The sequence below is a fragment of the Hyla sarda genome, chromosome 7 (assembly GCF_029499605.1).
Source record: "Hyla sarda isolate aHylSar1 chromosome 7, aHylSar1.hap1, whole genome shotgun sequence".
In the NCBI taxonomy this organism is placed as follows: Eukaryota; Metazoa; Chordata; class Amphibia; order Anura; family Hylidae; genus Hyla; species Hyla sarda.
Genome location: NC_079195.1, coordinates 191,640,409 through 191,654,550, shown reverse-complemented (window position 1 = coordinate 191,654,550; position 14,142 = coordinate 191,640,409). Strand labels below are relative to the sequence as shown.

The following is a 14,142-nucleotide window of genomic DNA, read 5'->3' as shown; positions in this document are numbered from 1 at the left end:
AGCCAGAGGCCTCTGGAAAGAACAGAAAAGGCCGAAACCTGACCTTTAAGTGAACTGAGAGACAACCCCAGTTCCAACCCGACTGTAAAAAGGAGAGAAGACGGGGAACCGAGAGAAGGTTACCGGGGAGAAGTCCTGAGCTTCACACCAATGAAAATAAGACCGCCAAGTACGGTGGTAAATTCTAGCGGAGGAGGGCTTACGAGCCCTGAGCATGGTGTGAATGACTTGGGAAGAGAACCCGCAGGCCCTCAGAACCACGGTCTCAACCGCCACGCCGTCAAATGCAGCGACTGTAAATTGGGGTGGCAAAGAGGACCCTGAGAGAGCAGGTCCGGACGGAGCGGAAGGCGCAGTGGAGTGTCGTCCAGGAGCCTGAGTCTTCGGGGCCAATCTGGAGCTACCAGAATGGCGGGGACGTCCTCTGCTTTGAGCTTCCTCAGCACCCTGGGAAGGAGCGGAAGGGGAGGGAACAGATAGTGTAGTTCAAACATCACCCAAGGAATCACTAGGTCGTCCACAGCCAGAGCCTGAGGGTCCCGGGACTTGGACACAAAAGGAAGGCTCTTCCGATTGTGCCGGGACGCGAAGAGGTCCACGTCCGGAAAGCCCCAGAGGTCGCAGAGCTGCGCAAAGACCTCTGGATGTAGATACCACTCGCCGGGGTCGGGTGAGGACCGACTGAGGAAGTCCACTTCCCAGTTGAGCACTCCCGGAATGTGAATCGCCGAAATGGCAGGAATCTTGGTCACCTCGGCCATGGCTGCCCTGTTGATTTATGTACGCCATGGCCGTGGCGTTGTCCGACTGAACGCGGACAGGATGGGACTGAAGACGGGACTCCCAATGAAGAAACCAAAGAAGAATCGCCCATAATTCCAATATGTTTATCTCCCGGGGAGACCAGAGTCCCTGAACCGTCCCAATCCCTGAACACGCCGCCCCAGCCCGACAGGGTTGTAACAACCTGCCAGTGAAGGGGAAGAAATGACCTTGGAGAAGGGGGGAGCGGAGCCACCAGAGCAGAGATTGACGGACCCTGCAAGGGAGAACAATCTGACAATCGAGGGACAGAGGAGACCATCGAGAGAGAATCGCCAGTTGAAGGGGGCGGTAATGAAACTGGGCAAAGGGTACAGCCTCCATAGTTGCCACCATCCGACCCAGGACATCCATACAAGTGCGGATGGAGACTGAGACCTGGGTCCGAAGGGAGCAGACCCCCGACTGAAGCGCCAGACGTTTGTCCGGCGGAAGACAAATTCGGGCAGAGGCCGTGTCGAATCAAAGTCCCAGGAAGGTTAGAGACTGGGTAGAACGGAGGACCACCCGAAGCGATCCAGAGTGTGGAGAGTGACGTCCAGATTCTCCAGAGTCTGGGCTCTGGTTGGAGCCTTGATGAGAAGGTCGTCCAGATAGGATATCACCGAGATTCCCCTCAACCGTAACAGGGCCATCACTGGTGCAAGGATCTTTGTAAAGACCCAAGGAGCCGTGGCAAGACCAAAGGGGTGGGCTACGAATTGAAAGTGCCCCTCCAAGACGGGCGTGCCCGGAATGAGGGAGCCTTCTTGTCCCGCGAGGGCGCCTGCCCGGACCCTATGCTGGAGCCAGAGGTCCGAAAGGAAAAGGACTTCTTTGGGAAGTAGGGCGAGCCTTATTTTTAAGGTAACAAGGAACTCTTACCTCCCGTTGCCTCAGAGATAATCTCATCAAGGCGTTTGCCAAAAAGACTGCCACCCATAAAGGGAAGCTCAGTGAGAGACCTTTTGGAAGCGGCATTCGCATTCCAAGCTTTGAGCCACATAGAGCGGCAGGGAGCCGCTAGGTGACCCACAGCAAAGTCAGAACAACGTGCTGACTGCATGGAAGCTGCGCACAGGAAGTCCCCAGCTTTAGAGCATTGGAGAGCCAGAGCAGATAGATCCTCTGGGGGGGATCCCGCTAAGATATCCTGATGGAGCTTTTGGCACCACTCCGACAGGGCCTTGGACACCCATTTCGAGGCGAAGATGGGAAGAAGAGCCAGCTGCTTCAGAGGCAAACTTAGCTAAGGATTCTACCTTCTTGTCCGTGGGATCCTTGAAGGCAGCGGCATCTGCCAGAGGCAGTGTAGTCGCATTAGAGATCCGGGAGATTGGCGGATCCACTGAGGGAGGGGAAACCACTTTAGCGACAAAGTCCTTGTCAAATGGATAACGTTCTTGAATCGTCTTGATTTCCGGGAACCTCTTGTCTGGATGTTTCCATGCAGATTCCAGAATGTCGTCAAAGTCAGCGTGAGAGCTGAACCTTTGAGGTGCTGGCTTAGCACGATGAAAGGATACTCCTGGATTGACAGCCGAAGATCCTGGGTCCTCTAAGTGAAAGGTGTCTCTTATGGCTGTCACCAATGAGTTCACCGTTGCAATTGAGTCCGAGCGGTCCTTTGAGTCAGATGCCGGCTCGGAAGCCTCGTCCACCAGGAGAATGTGAATGAGTATAGGCAGTCCTGGAGGGGGGCGACCCTGACCGGGTACGCGGCTCTGGCATGGCAGAGCGGCGACTCCAAGAACGTCCTCTGGAGGAGCGACATTTGTGCCCAGATGACAGGGGGGGGGGGGGGGTGGGACCCACGAGGGGAACGCCCACGTCTATCTGAAGACTCAATGGAAGAGTCAGACGAGGCACCCCTAGTACGCTTGTGAGAGCGTGAAGTATGTGGGGACGAGGAGCGGGCCCTCTCAGACGCCCTGCGCAGGGAAGACCCCCTTCAAGGCGGACACCACTTCCCGGGAGGCCTCAGCCACCGAACGGGAGACTTGGGTCAAGTCAGCCATATACTGGGTCAGGGAAGAAACCCAGGCTGGTGGAGCGGCTGAACCCACCGGAACCGAAAGGGCATCAGGGGGTACCAGGGGGAGCAGTGGAGCAGGGAGGGCAAGTGGGCTCAGCAGAGCCAGACATCTTGGTATTACAGTGCTTACAGACAAAATAAGTCACTGAAGCTCCAGGTTTCTATTTAGAGGGAGGAACAGCTCTGGGTACGGACATAATAAAAAAAAAAAAAGACAGGAACTTTCCCACCCTAGTCTGTGTCCCCTGGCAGCAGCAGTGAGGAGAACTCGGCTCCGTGCAGCTAGAGTGAAGGAACAGGCCAACCAATAGGAAGAGAGGGGCGTGCCTGAAGCAAGGCACTAACTAATTGGCCCCTTCTTACTGAAAATCACGCCTATGGTGCTGATTGGAGGCTGCTTCGCGCCTCTGAGAGCTCCCAGCCCTGTGGGCGGAGAAATAGACTGCCGAGAAGAAACTGTAATGGCGCCCGCTCCTTGTCCCGAGCGCACATGTCAACCACATGTGTGTTCAGGGGAATAGAGCGGGCGGCCTATACGCCGGCAGAGACTGCCAGAGAAAGTGAAAGTAAGCCGGCGCTAAAAGCGTCCGGCCCGTACCAGCGTCGCGGCTGTCAGCCGCATATAAGGCGCTGCCGGCGAAGTGAAAGCAAGCCGGCGCTGAGAGCGCCCAGCCCCTATCAGCGCCGCGGCTGACAGCCGTATATAAGGCGCTGTGGACATGGTCGCACTAAAACACACACACACCATACAGTGAAGTGCCCAATGTAAGACATATATTACATGCCCCCTCAGGTGCCACTGCTCCCCCAGAATAAAGTTCAGCCCCTGTATAAGCCAGCCCCATAACCTGAAAGGTGGGCCACAAACAGGGGGTCTCCAGAGGTTGCAATTCCGTACCGGAGAAAAAGGGGGGAAGTACTTACCTCAGTCAGAAGAACTTACCTAATGGAGTCTTCAGTCAGCTTTAGTTACCTGCATCACGCCTGGCTGCTATGCGCGAGCGAGGCGAGCAGGGAAATAGGGGGACCCGGACCCATGAGGTACCAACCCAACGCTGACCGTTGGCGAGGGGGGGGGGTGAACAGCGCATATACGCAATGTCTGTGCCCCCTTACTCGCAATGGGGAAACAGGGAACCGGAGTCCCTGAGTCCCCACCTGAAAACAGAAAAGAAAAAGGAATAAAAAACTAACATCCCTATACTAGGAAAACAAAAAAATCAGAAGACCTGGTCTGGAGAATTCCAGACCATGTCCACCTCCTTCAGACACTAAGCTTAAACTGATTAGCTCAGGGCCTGAGGGCGGGTATATCCTGCTGGGAGGAGCCGACTTTTTTTATTACCATAGTGTCACACCTCCTAGAGACAGCAGCATACACCCACGGTCTGTGTCCCCCAATGGAGCCGATAGAGAATTTTGAACATTCGTAGAAAACTTTATGCTCATATTATTATAAGCCTTCTAATGTCGTAAAAAGAAGTAAAAGAATGTTTAACAAATGATGCCAGCATAAAGTAGACATGTTGTGGATGTGAATTAATAAATAAATTTACTTGGCATGACTATTTCTCTTACAAGTACAGAGTTTCAAAACATAGCATGGCTTTATGAGGGATCAGTCCTGTCAAACTAACCTGATCAGCTTTTATGAGGAGGTGAGCTCCAGACTGGACAAGGGGGAATTGCTGGATGTCATATATCTGGATTTTTCCAAAGCATTTGATACGGTGCCACATAAAAGGTTGGTGCATAAAATGAGAATGCTTGGACTGGGGGAAAATGTGTGTAAGTGGGTAAGTAACGGGCTCAGTGATAGGAAACAGAGGGTGGTTATTAATTGTACTTATTCTGATTGGGTGACTTTTACTAGTGGGGACCACAGGGGTCAGTCTTGGGTCCTGTTCTATTTAATATATTTATTAATGACCTTGTAGAGGGGTTGAATAGTAAAGTAGCAATCTTTGCAGATTATACTAAACTCTGTAAAGCGGTAAACACTATAGAGGACAGTGCACTGTTACAAATGGATCAGGATAGTTTGGAGGTTTGGGAAGTGGCAGATGAGGTTAAACACCGATAAATGTAAGATGATGCACATGGGGAAAAAAAATCCGGGCTGGGATTATGTATTAAATGGGAGAACACTGGGGACGACTGACGTCGAAAAGGATTTGGGAGTCTCAGTTAACAGTAAATTTAGCTGTAGTGACCAGTGTCGGGCAGCTGCTGCCAAGGCAAATAAAATCATGGGGTGCATCAATAGGGGCATAGATGCCCATGACAAGGAAATAATTCTACCGCTGTACAAATCACTAGTCAGACCACACATAGAATACTGTGTACAGTACTGGGCACCAGTGTACAAGAAAGATATAGTTGAGCTGGAGAGGGTTCAAAGACGGCAACCAGAGTAATACTGGGAATGGGAGGACTACAGTACCCAGAAAGATTATCAGAATTAGGGTTATTTAGTTTAGAAAAAAGAAGACTTAGGGGAGACCTAATAACTATGTATAAATATATCAGGGGACCGTACAGAGATCTCTCCCATGATCTATTTATACCCAGGACTGTATCTATAACAAGGGGGCATCCTCCACGTCTAGAGGAAAGAAGGTTTCTACATCAGCACAGACGGGGGTTCTTTACTGTAAGAGCAGTGAGACTGTGGAATTCTCTCCCGGAGGAGGTGGTCATGGTGGACTCAGTAGGAGAGTTCACAAGGGGCCTGGATACATTTCTGGATAGTAATTACATTACAGGTTATTAATAATAGATTTATAGGGACAGAATGTTGATCCAGGGATTTATTCTGATGCCATATTTGGATTTGGGAAGGAATTTTTACCTCCAAGAGCAGGGACTCATTAGGGATATTGGTTGAACGTGATGGACTCTGGACAACCTTATGAACTATGTAACTATAGAAAAATAGTATAGAAAAACTATAGAAACATTTTCACAAAACTCGCTTCATGTATCAACAAAAATTTACCACTAATATAAAGTACTATATGTCTTGAAAAAAAAAAAAAAACAATCTCTGAATCACTTTGCCAGGTAAAAGCAGTTCAAAGTTATTGCCACTTAAATAGACACATGTCAGATTTGAAAAAAACGGACTGGGTCATAAAAAGTCCAAAACTAGCTGGGTCATGAAGGGGTTAAATATACACACACATCTGCACTAATACATACCTATGTATTAGTCCTTTACATGCATATATTGACCTTTCACTATTTTCAATGTGAATGCACATGTATGTAATGTATTACAAACAAAATAGCTACATTATAAACCCATTTGTTTTTAAAGACGAAGCTTCTTCTATAGAAGGATCCACAGCTTCTCGGTTTAGGAACAGGTTCCTGTTCTGGAGAACCTGTCCTGTATAGTACACAGAAAACCTTATGATGTTAAACGGCAATGGGTAATTAGTGTCACTGTCATTTATTTAAAAAAAAAACAAACAAAAAAAAATATTTTTACATGTCAAAAGTTCTGATCAGTTTGGGTCTTAGTGCTGAGACCCCCACCGATCAGGAGAACAAGCAGGAATAAACACCAGAGCATGCAATACTTGTCGGCTCTCATCGATATCCCTTGTCTAAGAAGCAGGGAGACAAAGATCACCGAGAGCCGGGGGGTTATGCGCCCTGCCGTGTGCTTATCTCTGCTCGTTCTCCTGATCGGTGAGGATCTCAGAGATTCCGACTCATCAAAAGTTTTGACAAGTCTCTTGTTTTTTTGGAATGACAGTGACATTACTTGTGTAATCTCATGTCCACAAGTATATGAGAAAAGACATTTACCTGACTGTGTGATGGACAATGATTCTTCAGACCAGGTGTGAGAGAGTTGGTGAGGTCTGAGGGTGATGTGAATTTTCGGTCGCCCAGTCTTTACACTTTCCTTGCCGGATTCAAATTCTCCAGGCGATTTACTGCTTCTTGCAGGAGACTGGGAAAATACACACAGGTTTTCTTTTACAAAACTTTTCTTCAAACATATATAATTTTTTAAAATCACAATTAGACATTATAAAGCCTTGTAGATCAGGCAAGTCCTAATGCAGGGACTTGGCATAGACCAGTCAATTGTCTGTAAATTTAGTATTGAAGGAGCTCTCCTGCTGGACTGTGAAGAATGCTAACTGGGGAACTATGCCAATTTGCACAAAACAAAACAACACGGTCATGGGAAAAACCTCCCAGAAGTTACCACAATGGGCTGGAGATCACACTGATAGTTTAAGCAGGGCTGGGCGGTATATACCGGTTCATACCGAATACCGAAATTTTTGTGCTGCACGATATGAATGTTTCCCCATACCGCAATACTGGTTTGGCCCCTCCCCCTCGGGAATGAATTATCAGCCCGCTGCGCTGTCCCCACATCAGGGAACTACTCACATGTCACCCGTCAGCGCTATTCTGCTCCCCCCCCCCAAATCATGTTACCTGCCAGCGCTGTTCTGCTCCCCCCCAATAAATTATCAGCCCAGCGGGGTACTACTCACATATGTCACCCGCAAGCACTGCCCTCCTCCTCTTTGATGCGGGCCACCGGCGCTGGAACTCTATACTGTACGCCAGTGGTCTCCAACCTGCGGACCTCCAGGTGTCGCAAAACTACAACTCCCAGCATGCCCGGACAGCCTTTGGCTGTCCGGGCATGCTGGGAGTTGTAGTTTTGCAACAGCTGGAGGTCCGCAGGTTGGAGACCACTGCTGTACGCTGTATCCCTATGCCCGGGCTGCAAAAGATAAACAAAATAAAATTTAACTTACCTACGTCGGCCTTACGCTGGAGACGGGAACGTCGGACAGCCATCAGCCTATCACCGGCCGCAGCAATGTACCGCCCCGGCAGGTGATAGGCTGAGCCGGCTTCTTACATGACAGTGGGCTCAGCCTATCACTGGCCGGGGCGGGACATCGCTGCGGCCGGTGATAGGCTGACGGCTTTCAGACGTTCCCGTCGCCAGCGTGAAGAAAGGAAAAAAAGAGACCGGAAGGCGGCGCCTCGTGCGTTACCCTGGATAAGGGAGGGGGGTTTTCCCTTGCGGGAAGTGATATGCAGGCTCTATAAATTAGCCGCTCACCTTGAGCATATAGGAAATATGCGTATCACCCCGTGGGGGGTTAATAGAGATGGTGTGGATCTGTGCAGCCCAAAGGTCCCAGGTGCAACTGGATGGGGTCCTGTGGATAACTGGATACGAAAAAGTGGAAAACGACCTTAGCAGCAGGCGCTCAGGATCCCAGCAGAAATAGTCACATTCAGGTCATAAAGTGGCAAAGTGCAGCAACTTTATTGATGTACAGCATTAAAACAATCACGCGTTTCGGGGTGAAACTACCCCTTCATCAGATGTACCACAGCCAATCTGATGAAGGGGTAGTTTCACCCCGAAATGCGTCATTGTTTTAATGCTGTACATCAATAAAGTTGCTGCACTTTGCCACTTTATGACCTGAATGTAACTATTTCTGCTGGGATCCTGAGCGCCTGCTGCTAAGGTTGTTTTCCACTTATTCGTATCCAGTCCCCAGCGTGAGGCCGACGTAGGCAAGTTAAAGTTTAATTTGTTCATCTTTTGCGGCTAGGGCGTAGGGATACAGCGTACAGCAGTGGTCTCAAACCTGCAGACCTCCAGCTGTTGCAAAACTACAACTCCCAGCATGCCCGGAAAGCCATTTGGATGTGGGGGCATGATGGGAGTTGTAGTTCTGCAACATCTGGAGGTCCACAGGTTGGAGACCACTGGTGTACAGTATAGAGTTCCAGCGCCGTTGGCCCGCAACAAAGAGGAGGAGGGCAGTGCTTGCGGGTGACATATGTGAGTAGTACCCCGCTGGGCTGATAATTTATTTGGGGGGGGGGGAGCAGAACAGCGCTGGCGGGTCACATGATTTTTTTTGGGGGGGGGGGGAGCAGAACAGCGCTCGCGGGTCACATGATTTGGGTGGTGAAAGAAATACCGTTATATACCGTGGAACCGCCATAAGTTAAAAAAGTACTGTGATACACATTTTTGGTCATACCGCCCAGCTCTAAGTTTAATTTAATAAAACAAATGATTGAAAGTCACTGGGGGTTGATATTGACATACTTAATGTATGGGCACTGTCATTTATATATAAAAAGAAAAAAAAATAATATTATGATACGTTATAAAGACATATCAAAAGTTTTGATCAGGCAGGGTCTGAAATCAGTAGAATGAACCAGAAGTGCATGCTTAGTATGTTCTCTCCTGACTCCCTAGGACATGTCAAAAGTTTTTGTTATAATGACAGGTACACTTTAATATCACTAGGATCTGGGTGCTGGAGGACCTGACAGCATTGCTACGGTTCTACTGGAAGATTGTGTCCACAATACAGCACTTACCATTTTGCTGGGTCCGGATACAGCCAACTCTTCAGAAATGCTACATTGTTCCCCACTCTGCTCATTAATTTGTTCAGCAATGGTTGATGGCTCAACGCTCTCAGAAAACAAGTATTCTGGAGGAGGACTCAAAGAGGTTCTGGTCTGGATAGTAGGACTTGGCGGGGCCGAGGAGCCTTCCCTGTTTCTTTTATCTGTGAATTAGGAAAAAATTACCAATTTAGCCAATAAAGAATGAGCCATCACTGGAATATTAGAAGTCACATTCCCACCACTGGTAACACTCATACAAAGCACACTGTGTTATATTGATAAAAAGGTGGGGAAAAAAGCCTAGCTGTCATGAACCCCGACAATTCCTAGAACACAAAGACAACACCACTTGGAAGATATCCAAGCTCCCGTTACCTCTACTTTGTATTTTCACGAAGGCTGCACGGTTTACCCATTAAGACCGATTGTCAAGCATGTGACCTTAGAAATAAAAAGCAGGGCACACAGAAGCCAAAGTGATCTAGTGGCCTGCCACTTTATTCTAGTGATCATCGAGTGTCCCTTTGATGAGACCACCACCAGAGATCAATGTCAATGATGGCTTCTAAATGGAATCTGTCAGCTGAAAAACAATGCACAAACTGCTGACAGTATTGTATAGCTAGTATTACAAGGAGACACATTGGCCGGCATTTATCATTGTAGGTGTAAGTGAAGCATTTATTATTGTAGGTGTAAGTGAAGCATTTATCATTGTAGGTGTAAGTGAAGCATTTATCATTGTAGTGTAAGTGAAGCATTTATCATTGTAGTGTAAGTGAAGCATTTATCATTGTAGGTGTAAGTGAAGCATTTATCATTGTAGTGTAAGTGAAGCATTTATCATTGTAGGTGTAAGTGAAGCATTTATCATTGTAGTGTAAGTGAAGCATTTATCATTGTAGTGTAAGTGAAGCATTTATCATTGTAGTGTAAGTGAAGCATTTATCATTGTAGGTGTAAGTGAAGCATTTATCATTGTAGTGTAAGTGAAGCATTTATCATTGTAGTGTAAGTGAAGCATTTATCATTGTAGTGTAAGTGAAGCATTTATCATTGTAGGTGTAAGTGAAGCATTTTTCTACACCTTTTTTTTGTGTGCTGGTAATGTGTAGGAGCGCCAAATTTATAAAAAATGGTCGCAGAGCATTTGATAAATTTTGTGCAGGTCACATTTTCTGAAATTTCTCTCTTCACATACACCAAAAAGCTAAGCTAAGCCTGGGCTGGTGTAGTTTTAGAAACTTCTCAGTGGCTTTGCGCCTTTTCACAATAAGACGCAGTTAATAAAACCCTTCCATATCATGTGTATTGCCAATATCAGTGGATTGCAACTCAAAAACAGCAGAAATGTGTAAACAAAAAGGGGCAAAAAAGGTGCAAATAAACCCTGCTTGACTTTTCTAGACACAAAAAAAAGTCTAAAGACAATGTTAAATGTCAGCAATAGGGCTTTTTTTTATAATTTTTTTTTTTTGCCACTGGAAAGTGTCAGGTATTCTGAAGCCTCTTCAAGTGCCCTGACCTCAAACGCTTCCCTGCTCCCCCTTCCTCCCAGATTGACTGACAAAAAAGGTCCTGTCTAAATCTCATGCAGGAGGTGTGCTTTTATATTGTGATGCATGTGCCCAATGCAGGGAAACCAACCGCTTGTCACAATATAAAGGCACAGTGCATACATAAGATTTAGAAGGGCTTGTTGCTGGGAGCCAAGCCCTTTCTGTCAATCAAGGTGGGAGAGGGAGAACGAGCGGTGTTCCGACCCATGGCACTTCAGAGGCTTGAGAACACCTCTCTGACACTTGCTTGTGGCAGAAAGAAAGTATTTTTTTTACCATTTTAGAAGCATGGACAGCTACATCTAAGGTACTGTGTGTCTCACTGTAACCCTAGCTATACAACACTGTCAGCAGTTTGTGCCGGGTTTCTAAGCAGACATATTCCCTTCTAAAGAACATAAGAACTGCACCGGAAACCTCCTGGCATCACCAATGTTCCCAAATAAGCCATCCTGCATGATGTTCTAATTTTTATTATCTGATAGGACTTAATTAGGTAAATAAATATACTTATGCTCTGTTGTGTGTAAATACTTCCCCATAAGTATAAGACATAAGTCCAGCGGTGGCACCAAATATATTACAAAACTGCCAATAGGTCACTGTTTTGTAGTAAAAAGCCTGGAAATAAATGCCTGATATACCAAGTACTAACAACAGCCTTAGTGGAGGTGCACGCTGAGCACCCTGTGATGTCTAACAGCGTCTCCCTGCATACTCGCTTGGAGCAGCAAAATAATTGAAGAGCCGAAGTGGCGGTAAGTGCACGCAGTAGTTCTCTTTGTTATATTTACTACCCCATGTTGCTCTCATAGCCAGATTACTCTGTCTAGAATTGCAGGTGTACCTTGTAGAAAATCAATTTTTTTCTGTTTTTCGGGAGAAAAATATGTAATGAAAATGCACAGGTTTACAGCAGGAATGGCAACAAATATCTTTATTATTATTTGATGTGGTGACAAACTTTCCACAGATCTCACCTTCTTCGGCAGCTTGTGGATCCTCAGTACTTTGGCCCTTGGTTTTTACCCTTTGATTATCCCAAGCAGCTAAAGCCTGCTTTTCAATTTGCCTAATTTCCAGCTCTTCGGCATCCAACCTCCTTTTCCACTCCAGAAGCTCCTGTGCATGTAACCTTCTTTGCACCAGCTGCTGTTCCCGCTTGGTCAAGAATCTAGAGATACATTTGAATCAGACCTTAACCTCATTACAGTAAAAATCACCCAGGAGGGGAAAGGATGAGGGGACAGCAAGCAGAGGAGGGAGGAGAAAAGAGACACAACATTGCATGCGCGGCTTTCACTAGCCCCACCCAACAGCACACTGTCATGCCCCCAGGATTCATCAACATAGCACTTCCCTCCCCTTCACACGGTGCAGAGAGCAGAGGGAGTGCCGTTACCTGAGCAGATGGCGGCAGATATAGAGCTGGAATTTGGGGTGAAGTTTGGGAAAGCACACACTGAGAGAGGCCCAGTGCTGGGGCGTAAAGACAGAGAAGAAGCAGTGAACAGGGCAGATGTCTCTATAAGAAAAGGAGCGAGAGTTTACCAAGGAGACGAAAGAGTGAGACAGAGTAACAGTGGAACAGCCAAAAAAGCCGCAAGAGGACCTCAATAGGGATCCTGGAGGATGGCAAGCAGGGTGCAATTGAGAGAGTCAAGAAAGTTGTAGCTTATTGGTGATGGATAGTTCTATTTTCTTCAAAATAAAAATATGGCAGAAAGTGACTTTCAATAACATCAGGAACATTTTCATAATGAAAGGAACTTCTACAAAATGTTTAGGAGACCCAAGGCAATTCAAAGCATTGAAAGCACAGAACATGTGATCAAGACTGACAAATACAAAATGAAGATGAAAACTATACTAGAAAAGGGAGGACGCACAGAGGCATAACTAAAAATGAAAACTGCCTAGCAAAGCACATACAGTGAGCAAATACTACTTCATATTTTGACAAATAATAAATCACAAGAGCGTTTATACTAATGGATATTCTACAATGTATGAAAACAAGAAATTATAGTTACTTGGCATCCATGTGGCTATGCATTTTGCGCAGTTTCTGCATGATGCTGCTAGTCTCACTACCAGAGACTGACACCGGGGATGGACTACGGCTCTCAGCATCGGAGGGATCGTGGCTGGATAATGGACTAGGCTGAATGTCCCCCTCGCTGGGTGGCTCCTGGGTAACCTTAAAATGCAAAATGTTTATCCCAATTTGTTTCATTACATTTTTGACTGTTATTTTCCAAAACAACAGCAAATTTAATGGATGGGCTATGTAATTATTCACACTGTACACAGGAACAGATTGAAAGGACACAACAATCTGCTGACAGAAAGCTCACCAGCTGCCCACTTTCTGCTGACTTGAGTTTCTCCTGGAGCCTCAGGGTGCTGTTCTGGATCCGCTGTATCTCCTCCTGCTGTTTCAGGATAAGCTGCCTCTCTCTACGAGCTGCTTTATTTGCTTCTTGTAGACGTTTGATCTCCGCCTGAAGAAGACATTTAAAATATAAAAAATCACAGAGAAAGCCAAATCAACAACTACAGAAATCTACTACTAAATAGTGGCCATACCTGCTCCTGCTGCAGTCTTAGCAAAAGACCACGCTGCCGCTTCCTTAATGGGGGCATTTTATCATCCTCTCCTTTATCACGGAGACGTCTGAAATTCATATAAAATGGTCAAGTTTGGTATATAAGCATTAGATCAGGTGACTGGATGGCTGTAAAGTTTCAAGCGCAAACTTTATATTAATGACTCAAGATTAGCGAATTTACAGTACAAATCGCCAAATTCGAACCTCAAGCATCAATGATTGATTCATTTTTTTAAAGTGCATCGTATAAATAAGGAGATATTTTAACACTTACCGTACAATCTCTTTCTCGAAGGATCCATTGGGGGACACAGACCGTGGGTGTATGCTGCTGTCTCTAGGAGGTATGACACTATGGCAACAAAGAAGTCGGCTCCTCCCAGCAGGATATACCCGCCTCCAGGCCCTGAGGTAATCAGTTTTAGTATCAGAGCAATAGGAGAGGACCGACAGGTCAAGGAAAAAACACGAACTGTCCGAGAACCAGAAGAAAAGATATAACTGAACACACCCTCGGACAGAGAACCAAAGAGAAACCCAAAAGGGCGTGAGCTGTGTCCCCCAATGGATCCTTCGAGAAAGAGATTTTACGGTAGGGATGTACAGGAAGGAACACCCCCGAAAAAAATGAGGGGGAAAACGAAGCCGCCATAGAAGGGACCGACAAGACTGACGAGAGAGAACGATCTTGCGACCTGTCACA

At 46.7% G+C, this 14,142-nt stretch overlaps 1 protein-coding gene across 1 annotated transcript in view; it reads right to left on the bottom strand.

Moving 5' to 3' along the window:
• CEP350 (centrosomal protein 350) overlaps window positions 1–14,142 on the bottom strand; it is a gene marked incomplete in the record, with an annotated part of 95,929 nt that overhangs the window by 21,145 nt on the left and 60,642 nt on the right. Inside the window, 7 exon segments of the mRNA XM_056531935.1 lie at window positions 6,653–6,800; window positions 9,236–9,429; window positions 11,808–12,001; window positions 12,230–12,352; window positions 12,861–13,027; window positions 13,185–13,331; window positions 13,417–13,504. Coding sequence (XP_056387910.1) covers window positions 6,653–6,800; window positions 9,236–9,429; window positions 11,808–12,001; window positions 12,230–12,352; window positions 12,861–13,027; window positions 13,185–13,331; window positions 13,417–13,504 — 1,061 coding nt within the window.